At 34.6% G+C, this 21,299-nt stretch overlaps 2 protein-coding genes and 1 long non-coding RNA gene across 4 annotated transcripts in view; 2 read left to right on the top strand and 1 right to left on the bottom strand.

The window, feature by feature from the left end:
* CCDC39 (coiled-coil domain containing 39) overlaps nucleotides 1–1,656 on the top strand; it is a 43,839-nt gene extending 42,183 nt beyond the window's left edge. The window contains exons 19-20 of the mRNA XM_016138031.2: nucleotides 58–143; nucleotides 1,312–1,656. Of these exons, the coding sequence (XP_015993517.2) occupies nucleotides 58–143; nucleotides 1,312–1,471 (246 nt within the window). The 3' untranslated portion in view covers nucleotides 1,472–1,656. The remainder of the gene's footprint in view (nucleotides 1–57; nucleotides 144–1,311) is intronic.
* Nucleotides 1,657–4,243: 2,587 nt separating this feature from the next.
* On the bottom strand, nucleotides 4,244–13,867 carry TTC14 (tetratricopeptide repeat domain 14). Of its 2 annotated transcripts, none has more exons than XR_001596058.2 (12): nucleotides 13,566–13,867; nucleotides 12,978–13,102; nucleotides 12,680–12,879; nucleotides 11,639–11,723; nucleotides 11,352–11,481; nucleotides 10,896–11,051; nucleotides 10,408–10,479; nucleotides 9,981–10,100; nucleotides 9,754–9,876; nucleotides 7,079–7,704; nucleotides 6,544–6,653; nucleotides 4,244–5,796 (listed from the first exon to the last, which is right to left on the bottom strand). XR_001596058.2 is itself a non-coding variant. In XM_016138032.2 (12 exons), exons 1-12 carry the CDS (start codon nucleotides 13,724–13,726, stop codon nucleotides 4,884–4,886), a joined length of 2,313 nt encoding a protein of 770 aa, XP_015993518.2. In that variant the 5' UTR covers nucleotides 13,727–13,867; the 3' UTR covers nucleotides 4,244–4,883. The 2 variants fall into 2 exon arrangements, 1 of the variants encoding a protein (XP_015993518.2); XM_016138032.2 differs by having other exon boundaries at nucleotides 7,587–7,704.
* A 37-nt stretch (nucleotides 13,868–13,904) lies between these two features.
* LOC107507038 overlaps nucleotides 13,905–21,299 on the top strand; it is a 92,346-nt gene continuing 84,951 nt past the window's right edge. Inside the window, exons 1-2 of the long non-coding RNA XR_001596059.2 lie at nucleotides 13,905–14,143; nucleotides 16,151–16,245. This is a non-coding gene — a long non-coding RNA (uncharacterized LOC107507038). The remainder of the gene's footprint in view (nucleotides 14,144–16,150; nucleotides 16,246–21,299) is intronic.

Below are 21,299 nucleotides of genomic sequence, written 5' to 3'. Positions count from 1 at the left end.
AATATTCTCCTTCTAAAATGCAGTGATACTAATGATTTCTATTAAATATCATTTCAGTACGGTTTAGAACTTCCTACAGCTAGTACTAAAGGCAGTCGTTGGAGTTCTAGATCTCCTTCACAGACTTCACTATTATCAGCAAAGTAAGTGGAAGGTTAAAAAACTATCTGAACTCTCACAGCTGCTGCCCTTAAGTGAGCCCAGCCACTTCCGCATTGCTACAGCTCTTGCATTTTTCAGTATACTGCCAGTGCTCTCCTCACCCGTATCCATCTACCTGCGAGTCAGTGTCAGATGCAGAAACAGTTGAGCAACTCTAACCTCTATCTGGTGTCACTGTTTATTTTCATTATGGCAGAGTGTCTTGCAACCACCGGCTATTGCAGTATGATAAAACAGGATGAAATTTTGGAGATTACATCTAGTATGGTTAGCCCTGAACTGGGTGCAAGGGAGGACATTTTTTAACTATAAAAGGGTAACTTAGATGTAGAGACATGCAGTATAATTTTTGTCATTAAAACCACACTGTAAAATTTTAAAGTCAGGATTTGATTTTGTTTTAATTTGCTAAAAAAGAAATTATTCTTCTGCATTTGTGTTATCCAGAATCTCATAAGGGATGTTTAAAACTCTTGTGCTTTGCTGACAAAATTTTGATGATCCAAACTTTAAAATTCCCAATTTCCTACATTCAGTGGCCAGTTAACTTTTCATTAGTTCTCAAAGAGGTTTCACAAAGCAAAAGGGGTACCTTAAAAGATAGAGTTTTAAAAAAAAAAGTTTTTACGTGAACATGGTGGGCAGCCACTTGAACATCTCTGTACTTTCATAAAACATTTTTAAAACTCAGAATGGTATGGCTAGTTATGATTTTCAAATGATCCCACCATTTTTTCCTATCACTTGGTCTATTTTATTCTTATATAACCTATAATTTTAATCACTTTTGCCAATCACTGAATTCCCATGCCCGTTTTACCTTTTATGCTTAACTATTTTTCGTAAATTTTTAATGTTTAACGATTCCATCTCTAAGCGATTATAGTTGAAAACATTTTTTTCTCATATAGAAGCATATGTGTTGAACTATTTTTCTACTGGTTTGAAACTTATGTTCTTTACCTTTTTTAAAAAAACTGATTTCTTGGTATTAATGACATGCTTTTAAAATTTACTATTAGCACTATTATGTACTTTTTGACCTCTTTAATTACTTGTGGGATTATGGTATGTTTTGCCATTAATGACGGGGTCTCTATTAAGATATAAATTTTGAATTAAATTTACAATAATTATTTTTTCTTTTAGATCATCAAAGAGTACTGCAAGTACTTCTACTTCTCAGACTTCGATCAAAGTATTACAGCTGACCTTCCCAGAATCTTCTTCACTAACTGGCAACATTTTCAGGCCAACTAGTGCTAGCAGTAGCTCCAGTAACGGTAAAAGCAAAAAGAGCAGCAAGTAAACATTTTAATCTCTATTTCGAATTGCAAACAAAAAATTTCATACTTTTCCGAAAGTAAGTTCCACTGTATGCTTTTGGATACTGTATAATGATATAGAGTCCTACTGAAATCGTGTTAGGAAAGATGCAGACCAAAGTTTTATCCAGGAAAAATGTAAAATTTAATAGTTAAAAAAAAAAAAAAAGTCAAGCAATTGGGTCCAAATAAGCCAAGGAAATGTTTAATTTTCTTATCCTTTTTCCTATTATTTTCTTCACAAAGGAAAGCAGTTATAGATTTTAACAACGCTACATGTTATACAAACAGGGAAAATTATGTTTTTCACTGTTATTTTAACGTTATATTAGAAAATAGTTCACTTTATTATCTCACACTAGCCATGAAACTACGCTTTTTTTTCCCCTGAAAGATGTAACAGAATCTTTCAGCAAGAAATTTCTAAAGAGTCATTGTACTATAAAGAGTTCGTTGCACTACTAAAATTCTCATTTACCCTAGAAGATCCTGAAATTAGGTTTTCTTTATTGAAAGAAACATTTCCCAGACTTTTGGGGGAGAGATCTATTAGTTTCTTCTTTTGGTATAATTTACAAATTTTTAACCAAAAAACAGCATCACCCTCACCCCTCCACCAAAAAAATAATTGTCAGGAAAGAGAAACACTGTACATCAATAAAAATGTAGCTTAAATTTTTAGGAATTATTCTACTCTGATCTTGAAATAAGTCAAACAAAGATTTTGCTCTTTTGATACAAACAACCAAACATAAAGAATGTAAAGAATTTCAAAATTTTCTTGATTCAATAAACAAAGCTAATTGTGACTCGATTTGCAATAGGAATTCCATAAATTTATAGTGGCGATAGACCACAGGATATAGAATTAGTTTTTCCAGTTTAACACTTCATTGTAACATGTACCCAACACTTTGAACTCTTGGAATAGTGTGGACTATCAGTATAATGTTATTAATCTGTTTTTCAAATCTATTAGAATCTAAGTACTTAAATGAGTATTGTCTCCATCAAACCTTGAAAAAAAATGTTATAATTGCCATTCTTTAGAACTGTCATTTGTTGTTGCTTCTGAAAGGCAGTAGCAGTGGTAAACCTGTTTCTCCTGATTATTTGAAAATATCACTTTTAGAAACGACCAGCTAAAGGTATAGCCAAGTCCAATGAATAAGATGGCTATACCTTTTGGCTGAAACATCTAAAAACTGATTAATCTTAAGTCACTTTGTATGTTCATCAAAATTCTTATTCTTTGCCCTATATTACTTTGTAAATTACTTAGAACTTGAAATAATATTACATACTGTTCTATGAAGGCATGGATTGAGTCTTACTGGCTTTGTGACCTTGGGCAAGTTAGTTCTCTATGCTTTTTTCCCTCAGTTGTAATATAGACAGTACCAGTTACTTGCATCACAAGTTTACTGAAATCATCAGGTAATATATATAAAATGCACATGGCCTGACACAGAGAAATTGCATAATAACTTCTATTACTGAATCACCACCCAAAGGCTAGCACAATATTTGTGGAACGGTTAGGTTCTCCAAACAGCATACAAGTCTACATTTAACTCTTTTTCCAACTTCAATCTAATAATGCTAAATGGTAAGACAAGGGGTCATTCCATTATCCCTGAATCTGGAGCCATCTTAACATCCATCTGTTGTGTTAGAAAGTCATCTATACTTATGGAAACCAAGAGAAGCCTGGGTATGTATAAACTATTGACATAAAGATGTTAAGGAAAAAAAAATTGCTAGAGATTCTTGACAGATATATCCCCAATACTATTTGTTTGATGATGTGTTTCCTGAAAACGTTAAGGGATTTTGTTAAAATTAAAATGGTGTGTCTACAATTCTGATGTACTAAGAATTCCTAAAGGTTACGGGCTATGTCAAGAGTTTTTACTCTTTAAGACCACTATGGAAGACTAATGGAAATGATACCCAAGCTATTAATACCCAGAAAGAACTGGGGACACTTTTAAGATGAGTTTCTTGGTGCAAAGAAACTGACCAATTCTTCCTGTTACTACCTATTGTTTTTGACTAGCTTCTTTCTCTGTTCAACTATAGAACACATTTCAGCTAAATCATTAGGCTCCTATCACTAGTCTGAAGGTTACAAATACCATGTGTCCAGTTATGCTTAAATTTTGATATTTTACTGTTAGAAAGAACAGTGAGACAGAACAAGGACTGAGTGTCTTAGACCTCTCTCTGTAGGTGGATACTCACCTGTCCCTCAACTCATCCGTCCAGGGTCATCATGAGTGATAGTATTAAAGGTCCATTGTCATTTAGTGTCTGTAATCTTAGAGAAGCTGAAGACCATTCATTATAAACTCAACACACATGACTCCTATCTCTGTTTCCCAAATAATATACTATAATGTTTTTAATAATTTGGGAAAGATCCTTACAATCCATGTCCTTTCTTTAGCTCTAGTTGCTGGAATTTATTCTAAGTAAAACCAGGCTGTTGGCCTAGTCATTTATTCAGACCCTGAGAAAGGAGACATCAGGGGAGAAGTGCCATCTCAAGAATTTTAAAAATATGACCAATGTGTTCCTAACTGGACATCTACAATTAAGGAGAGTTTCCTAATTTTCTTTCCATTAGAGAAAAATTCTTGCCCGGAATACAGTCTCTAAGGTTTTAACAATATTTAAAGTTAAAAAACATTTCCTAGGGCTGTACTCCTAGCAATAAAGTAAAAATAAATAGAAAAGAAACAAACAAAATGAGCTCCTATTAAATTTTCATGGCTTTATTCCTAAAGTACTTGTTAAGCTGGTATATAAACCGTTTTTAAGTAAATTAGGCTTTAGAGGCCAATTAGATAAGACAGATAGTTTGTCTACCATTTTAAAGGAGTTATGCAAAAATTTTAATATTTAAACAGACGATGAAGATAAAATGGTATCTAAGGAACATTCAAATAAATGTATCTCTTTCTAAAGCTGAGGGCTTTTAAATAAACAGAAGAGAGAATGTAATAATTTTTGATGAAAATGCCCCAAGTGTTTAGTGTACAAATTTAATTTTCTCTCAAACAGCAGGTTAAGGTGGATTCAAGGAATTCTCATTAATCATAATACAATGAAGAAACAATATCTCGATAATCATCTTTAAATGGTTTAAATCCTAAGAGTAAGAAATACTGTACATGAACATACATGAGAAGACTAAAAAATCGAGTTGTGAAAAAGGGGACCCTACAACTTAAACAAATATACTTTGAGAATAACTGAAAAGCATGTTTTCTGCAATCTCTACAAGTAAAATAACTTTAGGAGCAGAGACTTCCACACTGGACTATTATGATTAAAAGATCCTAAACTTTTATTAACGGCCTTTAGTATAACAGTGCTGATTCCCTTGACATATTAATTTTTTTGTTTATTTCCTTTTTCTTTCTCAAATGCAGCTATCTGATTAAATATATTGAGTAAATTTGGAGGTAAATTTTTTTTAACTCCGCTTTCTGAATGCTCTTTGCTATTTAGTCCATCTTCTGGAAACTCTGTTTTAGTATCCTCATAATTATCCTCTCTTTCACATTCTCCTTGATTTTTACTTAATTGATATCTCTGCTCATGTCTACTAAAATCACGTGATCCACAATAAGTATATTTTTTATATTTTTCAACTGATTTTGAAGAGTAGTCTGAGCTTGTTGGTGAAGTGGAACACCTCGTGGAACCTGGCTCCCACTTTCTATAGTGCTCTTTTTTCCCTTCTGTATCTTTTTCAAATTTTCTATAACCATAAATTTTTATCTTGTCCTCTGGATTCCTATAGGAGGAATCTGAGGGATCTCTTTTACTGGAAAAATGTCTTTCTGATTTATATGGCTTTTCTGTTTTACTACTCCCTGCCTGAGTTTTATAGCTATTATAAAAATCTCTTGGATCTTCAGACCTACCTCCAAAATCATCCGGAATTTCAAGTGAAGATGAAGAGAGAGGGCATCTATCTTTCTCTTTTATCTGTTTCTTTTGATATGGAACCCTATCCTGCTTTTCCAGTAGTTTTTCCACTTCTTGCCTTTGATTAAGAAAAGATGCTGAAGTATTGGCTGGAACTGGGAACCACTCATCTTTCTTATTCTGATCTATCTGATTTGAGGATGCCTTAGCAGAATGCCTTTTGGAACTTCGAGAAGACTCTGAACGGTTTTTCTTATGTTTCTTGTGCCTTCTGTGATCAGAAGAGGAAGAGGATGATGAAGAAACTGATTCATCACCAGAAGAAACACTTGAAGAGGAAGAAGTTGATTTTCTTCTTTTCTTCTTTAGCCTAAAAAAGTAGTTAATTTATCAGGTATGTTATGTACAAAATGTTTATCCATAAAGATTTTAGTTCCACTCTGTTCTCTTTAAAGATTTCATAAAAGCAGTGGCTTGGATAAGTAATTATTATAAGACTCCTAGTTACTGTAAGATTCAATTTTACCATCGAGCACCACTTTTGGGAAAAAACATTTTTGTAGACAGCTGTCACTGTAAACAAATCCATTTCTGAAAGACAGTGACATTTCCAACATTAACATAAAAATAAGAACCTGAACACATATGGGAAAGAACTGAAGTTTAATATATGCTTATCTCTAGGGCATAGTTCCTCCACTTCAGCATTAATGGCATTTTGTTGAAAGGGTAGGGTGGCAGGGGTCCTAAAAGATTGTAGGATGTTTAGCAGCACACATGACATCTGCCTACTAGATGCCAGTAGCACTTCACCAGTATGACAACTAAAAATGTCCCTGGAGAACAGAACTACCCTTGCTGCTCTATTTCTAAAACATTGCTCCTTAAAATACAGGTAGTTAAAATAACAATATGTTTCATTTTTGAGGTTTTTTTTTTCAGATTTCTAGCCTTAGTCTAATTTCTTTTATAGAAATATCTGTGGTATACATAATTGCTAGAATAATTGTTATGATCTGAAATACTTTTACATTTTTACTTACTTTACCTCCATATAGCACTTTGGTTCAACTCAGCAGTCACTTTAAGTTCAAAAATACTGAATATTATAGTTTACCTTTTCTCCTCTTTTAAGAGCTTACGCAACTTTTCTGCACTTGTTTCTATTTTCTTTGTTTTCTGCTTTTCTTCCTTTTCAGCTTGTTTTTCTCTTAATTCCAAAGATTTCTTTTAGAACCCAGATATCGGAAAAAACCACACATTAAAAAAAGCAGAATATATAAAACCCAGTTTTCAAAAACAAACCCCGCCCCCCCACCAGAAATCAAATATGGTATACCCAAATCACCATATATCCAGCATTAAACAGGTATTTTTAATGTATAAAAATTAATCATACAGGTGTTTGGCATTAATCATTGGAATAGCCAGAACAGTATTGAGGACCATATTGCAGTTGGTATTCCATGAAAAATGGGGAAGCCATTGCATTGGTACCCATGACCCAGAGTGCAACAAAGGGAAAGAATATATAAATAAAAATTATTTTAGAAAATTGAAAAATTTAAACAGGAGACATTTTATAAAATTCAAATAAAGAAATTCCATTAAGATGAATTGAAGGGGGGAAATCACCATGTTCAAATACAAACCATTTAAAAAATAGCACAGCCCAGTTGGATGCATGATTACATAAGAAATCATTTTCCAGTTTGAGGGTGGGGATGAGCAGCACCAGATGTCACAGACACAGCAGCAATGGTCCAATTCAGAAGAAAATGCATGAGAAAACATCATCATCAGTATTACAGGAAAAGACAGTTTAAAATACCTCTCAAAAAGATTTTAGAATTAGCTCGATTACATTACTTAATTTTGTAACCACCAGGAACACTCACTCACTATAGGGACAGCACTCAAAAACCACATACCAAATTTAGGCAATCTGAATTTTCTCATAGGGCTATTTTTACATTTGAGTAGTAACAAAAAAGAAGAGGCACTATGAAGCAATGTCAAACCCAATTAGGAAAAGCTGTATCTACAAAGAAAATTTTCATAATGTCTTAAGTAATCTAGAATTGTTTTCTGAAGAAGAAAGTTAAGTTTGGGCATTAACTTCATATATCACTAAATTTCTAAGAGGAAATAAAGAATCACCTGCATATATTTATGAAGCTTCTGCAAAGCATCCTCTGCATCTTTAAAAGTCTCATCCAAATCCAAAGCTTTCTTATAGTAACTTTCAGCATTTAAAAACTTTTCTTCTTCTTCCAACCTAATTTTGAGAGGAAGATTAAGCTTTTTGTAAAAACAGAAAGTCTTCAAACAAGCATATGGGTCGGAGGCATCCATGATAACTTATTAGAGAAAAACCATGTTTACCAACTTATTTTCTAAACTGAATGATACCTAAATCTTATGTTTTACTATTTCACATAAAACCACATAAAACAACAAAAACACCAAAGATTAGTGGTTGCCAGAAGTGGGGGTAGGGGATGGCCGAAATGGGTAAAAGTGGTCATAAGGTATAAACTTTCAGTTATAAGTCTTGGGGATGTAATGTTCAACATGGTGACTATTGTTAATAAAACCATGTTGTACATTTTAAAGCTGCTAAGAGAGATCTTAATAGTTCTCACAATAAAAAAAAAAGGTTGCAACTATGTGTTGTAATGAATGTTAATAGAGCTTACTGTGGTGATCACTTTACTATACTAAACCACTCTGTTGTATACCTAAAACTAATATGTTATATGTCAATCATGTCTCAGTTTAAACAAAACAAACCCCAAATCCAAAAGACAAATAAGAATCCATCAGTGGTAACTAAAGCTATACTGCAGGTCCAGCATTGGCATTTTAATATGATATATGAAAACACATTATTGACATCCTCTATAAATTTAGTATGATTTTGAGCTTTAGCATATTATTATATAGGCTGGCTTTTCCTAGTAGTTTATGAAAAATTTTCCTTTCTACAGAAATATTTTCCCAGAATATCCATTGTTAAAGTTGGAAATAACAACTCATACGTGTATATTGCAATTAGCTTCTACACTGGATAATTATTAGATGATGCTCAGAAGCTTATACTATGAAAAATCAGAAAGTCTGGATATAGAGCAAGATTTTACAAACTATTTTCAGTTTTTTAGAAAGTAAGAAAGTAATTACTTAAATGAATAAACAAAGAAAACTCCAATGGCTTTAATGGGATAACTTTTGTGTCAGACTGGCTGTGAGGAGGAAAGGACCAGTCAAAGATGATAAACGTTTCTGGCCTGTGTAAATGGATAGATGGTGCTGCCATTCACTTAGTACAAAGACACCAATACAAGGGCAATAAGGCAATTACGTCTAAGTAGGTACTATCTACCTACTGAGAAAGTAAAAGGCTGCTCCAATCACTTGGGTCCAAGCAGAAGTTCTTGTGAGTTAAAAACAAATATTGCAAAATCTCATTAATTTAGAATTTCAGTATGATCATACAAGCTGAAGAATTATCAAGCAAATTCATGAAACAGAGAAGAGATAATTCTAGTTTTAAAAATTGTACACCTGAAACTACTGGATTTCATTTACCGATGTCACAACAAAAACACAAAAACCAAAAACCAAACAAAAAATCAACAGCAAAAAGATGCTATTAATTATAAACTGGTTTTTAATTATTAAAGCAGGCTGTTGGCAAATTACATTTGAAGTATTGTTTCTTCAAAATATTTTATATATCAGACTAATCTATTAATCATTAAAGATTTATAATAGAACTATATACCAGTATTATGCCAGCATCTCAGGAGAGTAACATTAAGTGACAGTGTCTGTTCTTAATGATCTGCTCTTTCATTTAATCTGAATTTGTGGATTTTGCTGGACAGAGTAATGCAATAAACTGAATATAACAGTAAATCTTGTAATTAACAACAGTAGCTTTCAAATTCATATTTCTGGCATCCTACTAAAATGATGAAATAAACTGTAAGTTAACTTCTTGTCTTATTAAAACAAAAACTTCTAGTGTATGCCTAGGAAAAGGATACCCACCTAATTTCTTATACCTTTACATTTATATTTCTGTGTAATGAAGATAGATATTCTGAACAATGAACTCAAGACACGAAAAAATCTCTAATTATAAAGAACCCCAATAATAAGAAAAAATAACTATAATATTTAAAAAACATTTTCAACCAAACTTGAAACTAAGAGTGTTCTGAATTAAGTGATTAAAGATGTTATTTTCTTATGTGAAGTTCAAAATTTTAGAGCAGTTGGTTGAATATTAGATCTCTATTAAACAAAATCTGACACTTACTGTCCTCCTCTTTCTACAAGTGTCTGGCAGAGGTATTTTCTTGCATTCCTGTGAGTTGGACAGTTTTCCAATGCAAGCTCAAAATCTTCTATTGCTTTGTTCAGACTTCCTTTTGTTGCATATCTAGAGATAGGAAACACAATTGGAGAGGTTTATCTTGTGTGCTATTCATAAATTTCATACATATTTACCTTGTAAATATTTCTTAAAATCCATGATCCACTTACAATGCTCCACGAGCTACCAAAGCTTCCACATTTTCTTTGTCTATTTCTAGAGCCTTATTGTACTCATTCATAGCATCCACATGGCGTCCAACTTTAAAATAATCAACTCCAATCTTCACACTAAAAAGACATTTATTTATTATATTTATTCTTTAATACTTTCCAAATACCTAAAAAGCATTCTGCCTTTGGATAGTTCCCTAACAAACATGTATAAAATCTACATATCAGTAAACTAATTCCTTTTGGAAAAAATTTAAAATGTTGGCTTAAGTCTGTTGAGTTTACAACATAACACCATTTACACCTACAAGAAAGCTAATGTCAAAAAGGCATTTTAATTCATTTATAAACAAATTTGGTCTTAACGATGACATGCTTGCTTTACCCTACACGATACAATTGTTGAAAGACAAAGTCTTCATACCATTTTAAAGCCCAAGATGCAGACTGTTTCTTTCTTAATGCAGAAGCAAAATCATCTTCAGAGAAATTTTTGCTAATAAAGAAAATAAAAGTCAAATCAAACGGTACATTTTTTTTTGTAACTAGTTCATTTTGCTTGAAAGGCTAAAACTCAACATTGAAAAAGTGAATCTCAAGCAAGAAATCTGTATTGCATTTATGAAGAAAAGTTCTTGAACTCTCAGGAATGACTTATTCCTAAACATTTTTCTTTAGCATATACACGAAATTCTTAAAAAATTTTCCGAATCTTTGTCTACTTGGTCATATGGTACACATCTAATCATTGACGGGACTCAATTCCAGGAGATGGGATCACCTAGTTTATTTAACTTTTGGCATGTTGCTGCCACCAGGCTTAGGATAGTCAAATACATCTCTCGGTTATGCAGCTTTTGAGCCTAGCACCATCACCTTATCACTTAATAGAATAATACCAATTCACTATACCTTTGTAGGCCTCTCATTAAAGATGGTGGATTAGATTCATCTATTCCTAGTTTTCCTAGAAGAAATTCAACTACTCCTGGATTAACAAATCCCAAGGAACTCTGCATGATGTTGTCATAGGATTCCAAAGAATTGCTATTTAGTTCAACACTCCTCCTTAAAAAATATAAATCACAATATAAAAATTATGAACATAATTAGCATATTCCATTTCTATTAGAGAAATACCATTATTACATTAAATATTGATACCATTTTTGTATGTGTGGCAATATCATGACTTTGGTCCTTTATTTAGTTTGAAGAAATTTAACGTTTATATAAATACATGAGCATATGTTGAAATAAGAGAAATTAAAATTTTATTTTGTTGTCAGAAGTTGGATAAAATTTGCTATTTTTAGTCAAGAAACTGTTTTGCAATTAACTGCTGTTGAAATAACGTGGATAAATTACCTGTAGTACAAAGGAAGCTCTTCAGAACTAATCACACCTAGTTTAATACCAGATAGGTGTGGTGTAAGAGATGAGGTATATAGAGATACTGCAAGTTTCTCATGATATCTGTCAATATCCTTGATTCCAGCTTAAAAAAATGAGAAAACCATGCTGATTAATAAAAATGCAAACCAAAACACAACAAAAACCTTTCAAATGCTATTCTCATTACCTTATATTTTCAAAACTAATAAAAACAACAATCTTGACAACTGTTACTTTTTTATTAGGATAAAATTGATCACCTCGAATGATATCACCGGTTTGGTAATACGATAAAGGATCCCCATGGTTACTGTGAGAAGGTACATCTCTTAATGGACAAAGAGCCTGCAACGAGAAGTATTTTAAAACAGATGTTTTGTTCTTCAGTGAAAAGGGTCTTTTATCCTAGTTGTTCGGTAAAAACAGTTAATAGTTGACATAAACTTTAAAAATCAACTAGCACCCTAAGGTCTAAATTTAAATAAAGATTTTAATTATAAGTACCTTCTATGCACAAATACAATAAAACAAGTTTCTTGGTTCAGTTAGAAAACCAATGAAATTGTTTAAAAACCACTGAAATTTCAGCTTGAAAAATCTCATGAAATTTGCAATTAATGTTAGAAACCAAATATAAGTAAATTATGAAACAAAAGATATCTTCCACTTATTAAAAATGAAACTAAAAATTGTCCAGTATGAAAATTCCAATTAAAATGAAATGTGAATATTTCAAAGTTTGTCTATTATCCAGTCTATGACACTTTTTGCTTTTCTTCCCTTTTCATCTGCTTTGATAGACAGCAAATATCAAACCTTTTAAAGTGACCCATTTCAAATTCGGGACTACTCATCTTGGGCAAAGTATCATAACGTACAAATCACATTTAATTACTGTAAATTTATGAATGGGCCAGGAATTTATTTTTAAATTATCCACAAGGAAGTGTCAAATGCTAAATACTAAATAATTAAAAACATGTTCGGCTAGAAGAAATAAGTCCGAATACCAATCAATCTCACCATACTCACTGATTTCTCTTTGAACATATGAAAAGGGACCCCGCCCCTGCCTATCAAGAGGACTAAAAAAAACCCCAAAACGAAAAATGGAGGAGTAATTCTATTACTGCTAATAATTTTTTTAGTAAAAAAAGGTACTTTTTCTCCAATTAATACTTATTAATTCTCAAAACTGTCAGCAGGGTACATGCAAGCACAGCTGGATGCAAAGACATAATTCTTGTATTGAAATGACCGTCGAAAAACAGAAACAAAGAAATGAAAAGTGAGTAACTTACTGTGATTTCTAAGTGGGATATATCTCTCATGATGCCACTGCCTAAACAAATCAACACCATGAAAAACCCAAATTCCCGAATAGAACTAATTCTTCCAATCACTATGTCGCCACGCTCAATATCTCGGAAAAATAGCTCTCTCCGATCCATGCTAGGTATTTCCATGAATTGTTCCAAAGGTGGCATGATTGCATAATGATCTGAAAAAATAATCAACAAAATTACAATAGTTTGTGTTCAGCTTTATCTTAAGTAGTTAAAACCATCCGCAATCAAAAGATTTTAAGACTCAACTCACCTTCATTGTCTTCATTAATGTCAGAAGTTGCAGGTGCATCTGATTTCCAGGGAAGTGCAAAAAGCAGATCCGCTTTTTTGGAAATGAATTTTTGTATATCAATGTTGTCAACTCTCTTCTCCTTTCTTAAAAAGAAACAAAATTTATGAAAACTGGTTTATTTGCAAAACCTTTCCGTGTGTTCAAGTTTCTGCTCATGGATTTCATTAACCAGTCGGGTCCATTTTAAGCTTCTGCCCGTACAGCCTCTGAAAAAAAAGTTTTAACCGGGGATTCTCTAACTCGCCAGCCTGCAGGGGGAGGGCAAGGAAACTTAAAAAGTGACGCCTGCAGCCCCAGATACAAAAGCCCAAGGGATTTTAGCTAAAGAATCTGTGACTCTGCTGCTAGGCAATTATCAGAGAAAAAGATCAGCCCGCATCCCGCAATGCCCTCACCAGGAGCGCGGACCCTCCATCCAGCCCTTGGTACCAGCGCCACAGTCCTCACGTGCTCACGGCCACGCTGGACTCATCCGCCTGGCTGCGGTAGCGGGGCCCAGAGCTGCGTCCCCTCCCCCGTCTCGCAGCGTCGCCGCGGTCCCATTACCTGCCCTGTAACGGCTGCTGGGACGTCGGGCCCCGGGCAGGCTCGGCCGCCGATCCTAGGAGGCTCCGGAAGTGCGGATTGTCCTGCTGTTCGCTTCGGAGCAGGGAGAGCAATGACGGCCCGTGGTAATTCAGTGACTGCCGTAGAAGGTCTCGGTCCATGGCTAGAGATTGCGGGGCTCAAATACCGATGGGCTCCTAGCCCTTCGGTTCCGTGCCCCCCACCTTAGCACGGTTGTGCCGGAGGCTGAGCAATCAGCCTAGAAGCCGCCGGAAGCACACATCGCAGACGCTTTGAGTTGCCTCCCGGAAGTGCCTCCTAAGTGTTGGCGCGGCGGAGCTCTGCCTCTGTCTCGCGAAATTGAGCGAGAGTACGGAAGCCGGAAGGGTCGGGCCGAGCGTTTCCCCGAGCTAAGGGCTGACCACGGGTCCAAGGTGGTGATGTGTGTGATGAGTTTACTTTTGAAAGTTTCCATGGTGTTATTATTACATTGCAATGGCCTGAGCTCTACTCAATGGTACATAACAATTCATTCTTCAATTTAGTGAGACGAGTTTAAGTGCCAGTGTCCCTAACAGGTGAGAACTTCGAACGAGTTACAAAGGTTCTTCTCTCAAAGTATTCGCTGGATGGAATCACTACTTACGTCTCAGGCATAACTGCACTAAAACGACCGCTTTGGGAGATTTCCTGATAGGCTAAAGGGTAGAGTAAAGGAAGGACAGTAACATTTATTAAGCATTGAGGTTGTGTTCTCCATACCCCGTTCTTTTAGCGTTAACTTAAAACCAGATGGCTTTAATGCCCAGACACATGCATATATGCTTTCTTTAAAAAATTTTTTTAGTTTACCTAAGTGGTTTTTCAAAATTTAGTGCCCATAAGATTTACTGTATGGCCTTGTGTATGCTAAAGTCAATATACTCTTCCGAAGGGTAATTCGAGTGATTTTCAAAGGTAATTGTAACTTCTGTTTGTTTTTTTCTTTCTTGGTTCTTATGGAGTGTATCTCATATGCTCTTATTTTAGAGATTGAGGAAATAGGCCAGAGAGCCTCAATAAATTGCTCAATGTCATCTTGATTTTAATAGACCTTCACAGGCAGAGTTGCTGGAGAGAGTATTTTTATTGTATAAAAGGACTAACTTATTTTAATTTTGAGAGAAAGTTTTATTTCAATATAAATTTGTTTTATTTCAATATATTTAAATTTGTGCCACTTAATTATGTGTAATTTAGTATAGTCCTCTTGAAGAAAAATAAATGGTAGCAGTTATCCTGCCCCCTCTCCAGCTGTGTGTCTTTGGGGAGATGAATTTGCCCTTCACTGTTTCAGCACCTGAATAGAAGACCCAGCTCAGAATAAAGTGTATGCTGCCATGCTATTTTGTGAAAAATCCTGGCAAATTGGCAAATGGTTTACCGAGTCTTGAGAAAATGCAACAAAGAAGAATTCAAGTTTAAAAGATAATAAATTTCAAGCCACTATGGGCACATCAGGAAAGTTTAATCAATAGTATCGACTGATTTGTGTTTAACTATAGAGAATGGCTGTTTTTAGGAAAAAGAGTTCTGTCACTGAGAAGGAAAGCCTACTACTAAAAATGAACTATCTGGACATTCCGGTAAATAAAATATGTAATTTTAGTTAGAGTTCATCTGTTATTAAGGATCTAGTCATCTCTGGAGGGACTGAGAAAGCTCAGTGTCTGAGAACCAGATGCCAGACAGTGGCACTTAACTGCTCTCAGAATGCTACCTTATGAGGCCATTCTTTGGTAGTACATACCTTTATCACTATGGGACATGTTTACTCTTTTTCCTAATTCCAACACCAGAGTAACCTCCAACCACTCTAATTTGAGCATCTAAAATTGCTGTGGTATGGCCATGGAAATAAGAGAAAATATCTGCTATTAGAGGGTAGGCAGTGTTCATCAAGAGTGACATTTATTGAATGCTTGCTGTGTACAGAGTAGTGATAGAAAAAATAAACTTTAAGCAGGTGTAATCAAAACTCCATCTGAGATTTTATTTTTTTTTTAATTTGTGGTTAATGCTGGGTTTAAATGGTAGTAGTTACAGTAGTTAAGTATCAGAGGCAACCTTGTTCTTCACTTCCCCAACACCCTCTCACATGAGGGTAAGACTTTTACATTTATAGGTGTATTTGAATTCCTTTTCTGCTGGGATAGATAACCTTTGACTTTGGAGGGGACAGAACACTGGATCTTTGAAGGAGGATTGGAAGCTGTGAGGAGAGAAAGTGAGGGGACTAGTTTAGCTTCTCTTCTTGGAGAAACCAGCCCCACACATGGGGTTTCTCAAAATGGACGTAGAAAGAAAACACTTTTCGATATCTTACTGAAATTTTTTGTTTACTGGTTTGATCTTAAAAATAATATATCTAAATAACTTTTCCAGATTAAGCGGCATAAATAATTAAATGAATCTATAAGAGGGAAGAGAGGGCAGGGCACGCAAGATGTCATATTTTTGGTGTCTGGATCCTGGGACTTTATTGTGATGTCAAATTTCATTTTTAAATAAGCACACATGTACATCTTTTAACAAACTCTTTCTAGGCTCTGGAAATATAAAGATGAAAAAATGCCAGTTTCTTGAGTGGCACAAGTCCAATAGAGGAGCAGACATAAGAAGAAACAAATATGAAACAGTGGTAAGCACTATTGTCGACACCTACTAAGTATCTGTTTAGATCCCTTTTTACAGGAGATGAGGTCGTGGGGGTTAATAGGGGTAAGAGGAGAGGAGGAGACAAGTGTGTGCATTACAGAAGGAGGGAGCAATATAATTAAAGAAGTAGAGACAAGGAAAAGCAAGACACATTCTGGAGACTGCAAGTGTGAAAGTGAGGTAGGTAGAGGTATTTTAGTTATGGACATATATAAGTGTGTCATTACATATACATTATGTAAGCATGTTATTACATATATCTTATGTAAGCTTGGTGAGAAGAGACCCTCGGCTTCTCTGTATGAGTACACACACACACACACACACACACAGATTAAATGCCTGATTTATTGAGCAAAGAACACAAAAACTTAGCTGAAACAAGGTAGCCACATAAAGCAGAGGCAGAAGCAGCATATCTCAAAGGAGCTATTCTTAGATCCCCCAAGTTTCCCAAAATAACTCGTACAGTTGCTAGTGACACCATATGCAAAAGATAAAGTCTATCTGGATTTCAGAAACTTGAATATTACCATGTGAGAAGGACCTACACAAATAATCTATGACTATAAGAAATATTTGTAGACAGGTTCTTTCTAGTTTGACTCTGATATAAACAATTTCAACAAAGCTTCATCCTCATCTGGGGTTAAGGAGGAGATACGTGTATCAGGAAAGGGTGGATAAAACTGATTAAGACTCTAGGAATATGTTAATATTGCTCCCTGTAATTTTTCAGCATTTTTCTCTCCTTTTCTTAAAGAAAAAATCACTTTTTGTTGCTTAAGCCAGCTTGAGGTGAAATGGTTTGGAACTAAGAGAATCTTGACTAATATGCTAAGAAGCCACCAACTAGTGCCTCTGTTCTTTCTACTCTGCATTTTAAAAATGAAGAAACAGATATGGGGAGGTTAATAATCTGTTCAAAAACTAACATTAGAATCCACATTATCTTATATATCTAGTACTCTTTCTACCACATCATACGGTGTACAGCATCAGCTGAAACCATGCTCTTTAAGGATGTAGTTCGTAAATGTATGTATGAAACTTATTTTATTTAAAAAAATCTTTTATTGTTTTAACATCTAAAGATAGCCTTGAACCTTTTTACCTAAAATAAGGTTACTTTATTTAATTTATAATCACATGGTGCAAGAAGTTTAGATTACAGATTTGCTACCATATAAAGTAGTTAGTTTTATTTTGTTCAGAGTTCTGTTCTGAGTCACCCTAGTTGACTCAAGGAAGGAGGAATACTAAAGAAAAAATTTGGCTAGCTGAACCAAAAATACATCCTCATTATTAAAGAAATAATTCAAACTATGAGCTCTTCTGATAAAAGTTGGCACATCTTCATTCATTCGGTAGTCTTTGTTTGAAAGGATTCCACCATCATTATTTTTCATATCACAGACCAGCACCTCAAGAAAAACATTGTCAGTTTAACATCTGTCCACTTGAGGGTGCTATAAGATCATTGTAGGTATCGAATTTTCAGCCCTTTACCAGAAAACCTACTGCCAACTAAATAAGGATTCAAGGGTAGGGAATTGTAATCTATCATATAGAGTCATTTTAAGATACTTGTGTTTCTAACACCATCTCCATTTTTTAGTTACTTGTAGATGTTTTGAGAATATTATATTAATGTAAATCAGTTCATATTTCATTGTCCAAGATTGATTAGCTCAATAATTTTGAATCACTTTTTCCAAGAAAGATCACTGATTTCAGTTTCAATCTAGACTATTTAGTTCTGAACTTCACCCAGGGGTGAACACTGCACAACTCCAGGACAGAGCAGGGGTGGTGTTGTTGGTGCATTTACATCATAATATGTATGATGTAGGATGCACATGGCAATTCCAGAGATGTACAGTGCTTGACTCTATGCAGTGGCCATCTGCAGTGCTATTCTCAGCCAGCTGTTTTTTCCATGTTTTTCTTTGTTTACATACACGATTTAGAAATAGAATAAGGATATTTCAGAACAAATCTATCATGATTGCTGAAAAAAGTACAGTTTAAAGATATGTATGATGCTAATGTGGAGTAGGTCAATGTGCTTATCTTCATGTACTTTGTCATGACTGTTGCAAAGATGCAAACATACATGCTTCCTAGGTTCTCATTTTGTGGCAATGTCTAATAATACTATGCCAGGGAGCATGTCAGGATTATAACCGAGAAAAATTGACAGTTTAATTGATGCTGAATAAATAGTATTTGTCACTATATTTTGGATTGGTTTGATACCAATTTTTAATGCAATTTAAACACTTCTTTGAAAAACCAATCCAGAATGTTCATCTTTTAAGTTTTAAAGAGTAACTCCTTTTCATTTTATTGATGGCAGAACCAAAGGAGAATTTCATAGACTGAAAATATATTATTGGTTTAGTATATTGCCATCCTTAATGGAATCCATTGGAAGATCCAGCATATCTTGGTAAAGATTTAACTTTGATCCTACCCACTTTAGATATGATGTTTGATTGTTGCTCAAATTTCCAAATGCAGTTAATTTAATGAATAAATTAATTTATTCAGCAAATCTTTGTTGAAGGTTAGACACTTTCAGATGTTAGGGATAAAATAGTAAAATAATATACCACAATGCCTTTAGGGGCCTTACATTCTGGTGGAGAGAGATAGACAATGAACAATAAACAATAAATAAGTAGGTGAAATAGTACATTAGAAAGAGAGAAATCCTATAGAAAAGGAAGTAAATCAAGGTAAGGGTCATTGACAATGCTGAGGGATGGGTGTAGTAGTTTTAAAATAGAATGGTCAGGGTAGGTCTCATTGAGAAGACGACATTTGAACAAAGTCTTGAAGGCGACGAAGGCATTAGTCGTTCAGCGTATTTGGGAAAAATCAATTCCAGGCAGAGGGAACAACAGGGACAAAGGTCTTAAGGCAGAGGTACTTGGTACATTGAGGAACAGCAGGAAGACAGTGTGGCAGGAACAGAGTAAGCACAGAGTGCAGGATGTGTGGCTGGCAGTTGGAGGGACTTGGCTTTTACTCTTAGTGGAGCGGGAGTCACTTCAGGATTTTATATATATTCTCCATATTTATTATGTAACATTATATATTTTTTTATAAATATATATAATTGCTGTTTTTAAGCACTTTTTCAAAATATTTTTTAAACTTTTCTTAAAATGGAAGCCCAGTATACAAAACAGATAACAGCAAAACTCTCTTTGTTGAAGCAGTGACAGGAAGATACTGAACTTAATCTATTAATTCTCTACCCCTCCCTGTCCCCCCATGCGCATACCAAGAACTGGCTGGAGAGGTGCCTTTAAAGAATATCGCAGACTTGTTAACAGATGACTTTTTCAGGCAGGTTTCAATATCACTGATTACGTTTCAGCTTATGTTATAATCATATTCTAATCATTCTTCTCTATGTCTATACTGTATTCACACTGGAATTGTATATTTCTCAAACTCTCCAGCCACACACACATTCTCTTCTGCTTGTAGCCACATCCACAGGCAATTCTTGTGCTCTATGCTTTGATCCTTCCTAATAAATTCACTATAAACCTCTTTATGATCTGGTCTCTATGCATCCTACTGCAATTTCAACCTTATCCATCAGTCATCAGGACCCAGCTACATAGATTTTCTAATATTTTCTAAATACTCCAGGTTTTCCCTACTTCAGAGCTTTTATTCTGCTGTTTTCTGATATGCTCTTTCCTTTTTTTAATTTTCTTTTTATCTTCAGGTCTCAACTTAAAAGTGACCTCGCCTCTCTCATAGCACTACATTTATTTTCATCATAACAATTATAATTTACTTCCTTACTGCTTATTTGTCTTCTCCACTGAAATGTAAGATCTACTAAGGTAGGGCTATATTAGTCTTGTTCATAACTCTATATTTAAAAATTAGCTCAGTGCCAGGCACATAACAAGTACTAAGTAAATATGTTTGAGTGGATGAGTGACGATATGTAAATATTTACAGGTAAATATCACACTCAGAGTAAGGGCATGACATATATGTGTCATATATGTCACACATAGGGATGAACAAGGCTTAATTAACTAGGTTGCATGGAAGGGGACCTGGAAGTAAATTTTAGTTCTGGGCAATGGGAACATGTCTTGACTTAGGAGATAGTTATGGCAAACAAAACATGTCATTTGGAAACTTATAGCAACAGAGAAAAGGTAGTATTCCAAAAAAATAGTCCATATTGTTGGTTCAGGTTGGAAAAGAAATGCTTTCTCGGATAGGTACAGGGAACACGGTAACTGGATACTTCAGAAGTAGATGAATTGATTTTTTTTTTAACTTTAAAGTCATTTTTTATTTTTTAGCTCAAATGGGTTAAATCATGTGACAGCTAAAAATGCAAATGTAATTTTCTCTCTTCCTCTTTTTATTTTTCTTCTCCCTGGTTTACATTTGGTTTCTGTCTTTTATCTTGTGTGAATAGTTGTTGACTTCATTGTATCTGTGACTAGAACAATCTCTCCGCGGTATTCTGTGTATATGAAATGACTGCATACTTTTTATATTAATCAGCGTTCTCCAGAGGAACAGAACCAGTAGAATGTGTGTATATATTTATAAAGAGATTTAGTTTAAAGAATTGGCTCATGTGATTGTGGAACCTGGCAAGTCCAAAATCTATAGGGTGGGCTGGCAGGCTAGACATTCAGGAAGACCTGATGCTCCAGTTAAAGTCTGAAGGTCATCAGGTTGGAGACCCAGGAAGAACTGATTTTTGCAGTTCAAATGTGAAGGCCATCTGCTGGCAGAATTCCCTCCTGTTCCAGGGAAGTTGGTCTATTTTTCTATTCAGGCCTTCAACTGACTGAACGTAGCCCATTTAGGTTGTACAGCCTCCAAATTTTCCTGAAACTCTGTTGTAAGTGTTCATTTCATTTTCTCCTAAGGTAAGACCCATGTTTACCTGGGGCATGTGATATACTTCTTTTATAAGGCTAGCCTTACTACATCACATCTCAAGTGTTGGAGGGAATCATAAAAATCCTCTTAGATCTT

Source organism: Rousettus aegyptiacus, unplaced genomic scaffold (genome assembly GCF_014176215.1).
Source record: "Rousettus aegyptiacus isolate mRouAeg1 unplaced genomic scaffold, mRouAeg1.p scaffold_m13_p_4, whole genome shotgun sequence".
Lineage (NCBI taxonomy): Eukaryota > Metazoa > Chordata > Mammalia > Chiroptera > Pteropodidae > Rousettus > Rousettus aegyptiacus.
The sequence above is the reverse complement of the archived record's forward strand: the minus strand, read 5'-3'. Positions and strand labels throughout refer to the sequence as shown.

Bases quoted from the DNA above. Each gene is read 5' to 3' on its own strand.
- TTC14 (XM_016138032.2), bottom strand. From the start codon at position 13,726: ATGGACCGAGACCTTCTACGGCAGTCACTGAATTACCACGGGCCGTCA. The intron at 13,103-13,565 runs GTAATGGGACCG...TTTCTTTTTAAG, and splicing joins CAGCAGCCGTTACAGGGCAG to AAAGGAGAAGAGAGTTGACA. The intron at 10,101-10,407 runs GTATGAAGACTT...ATGTCTTTTTAG, and splicing joins GCATCTTGGGCTTTAAAATG to TGTGAAGATTGGAGTTGATT.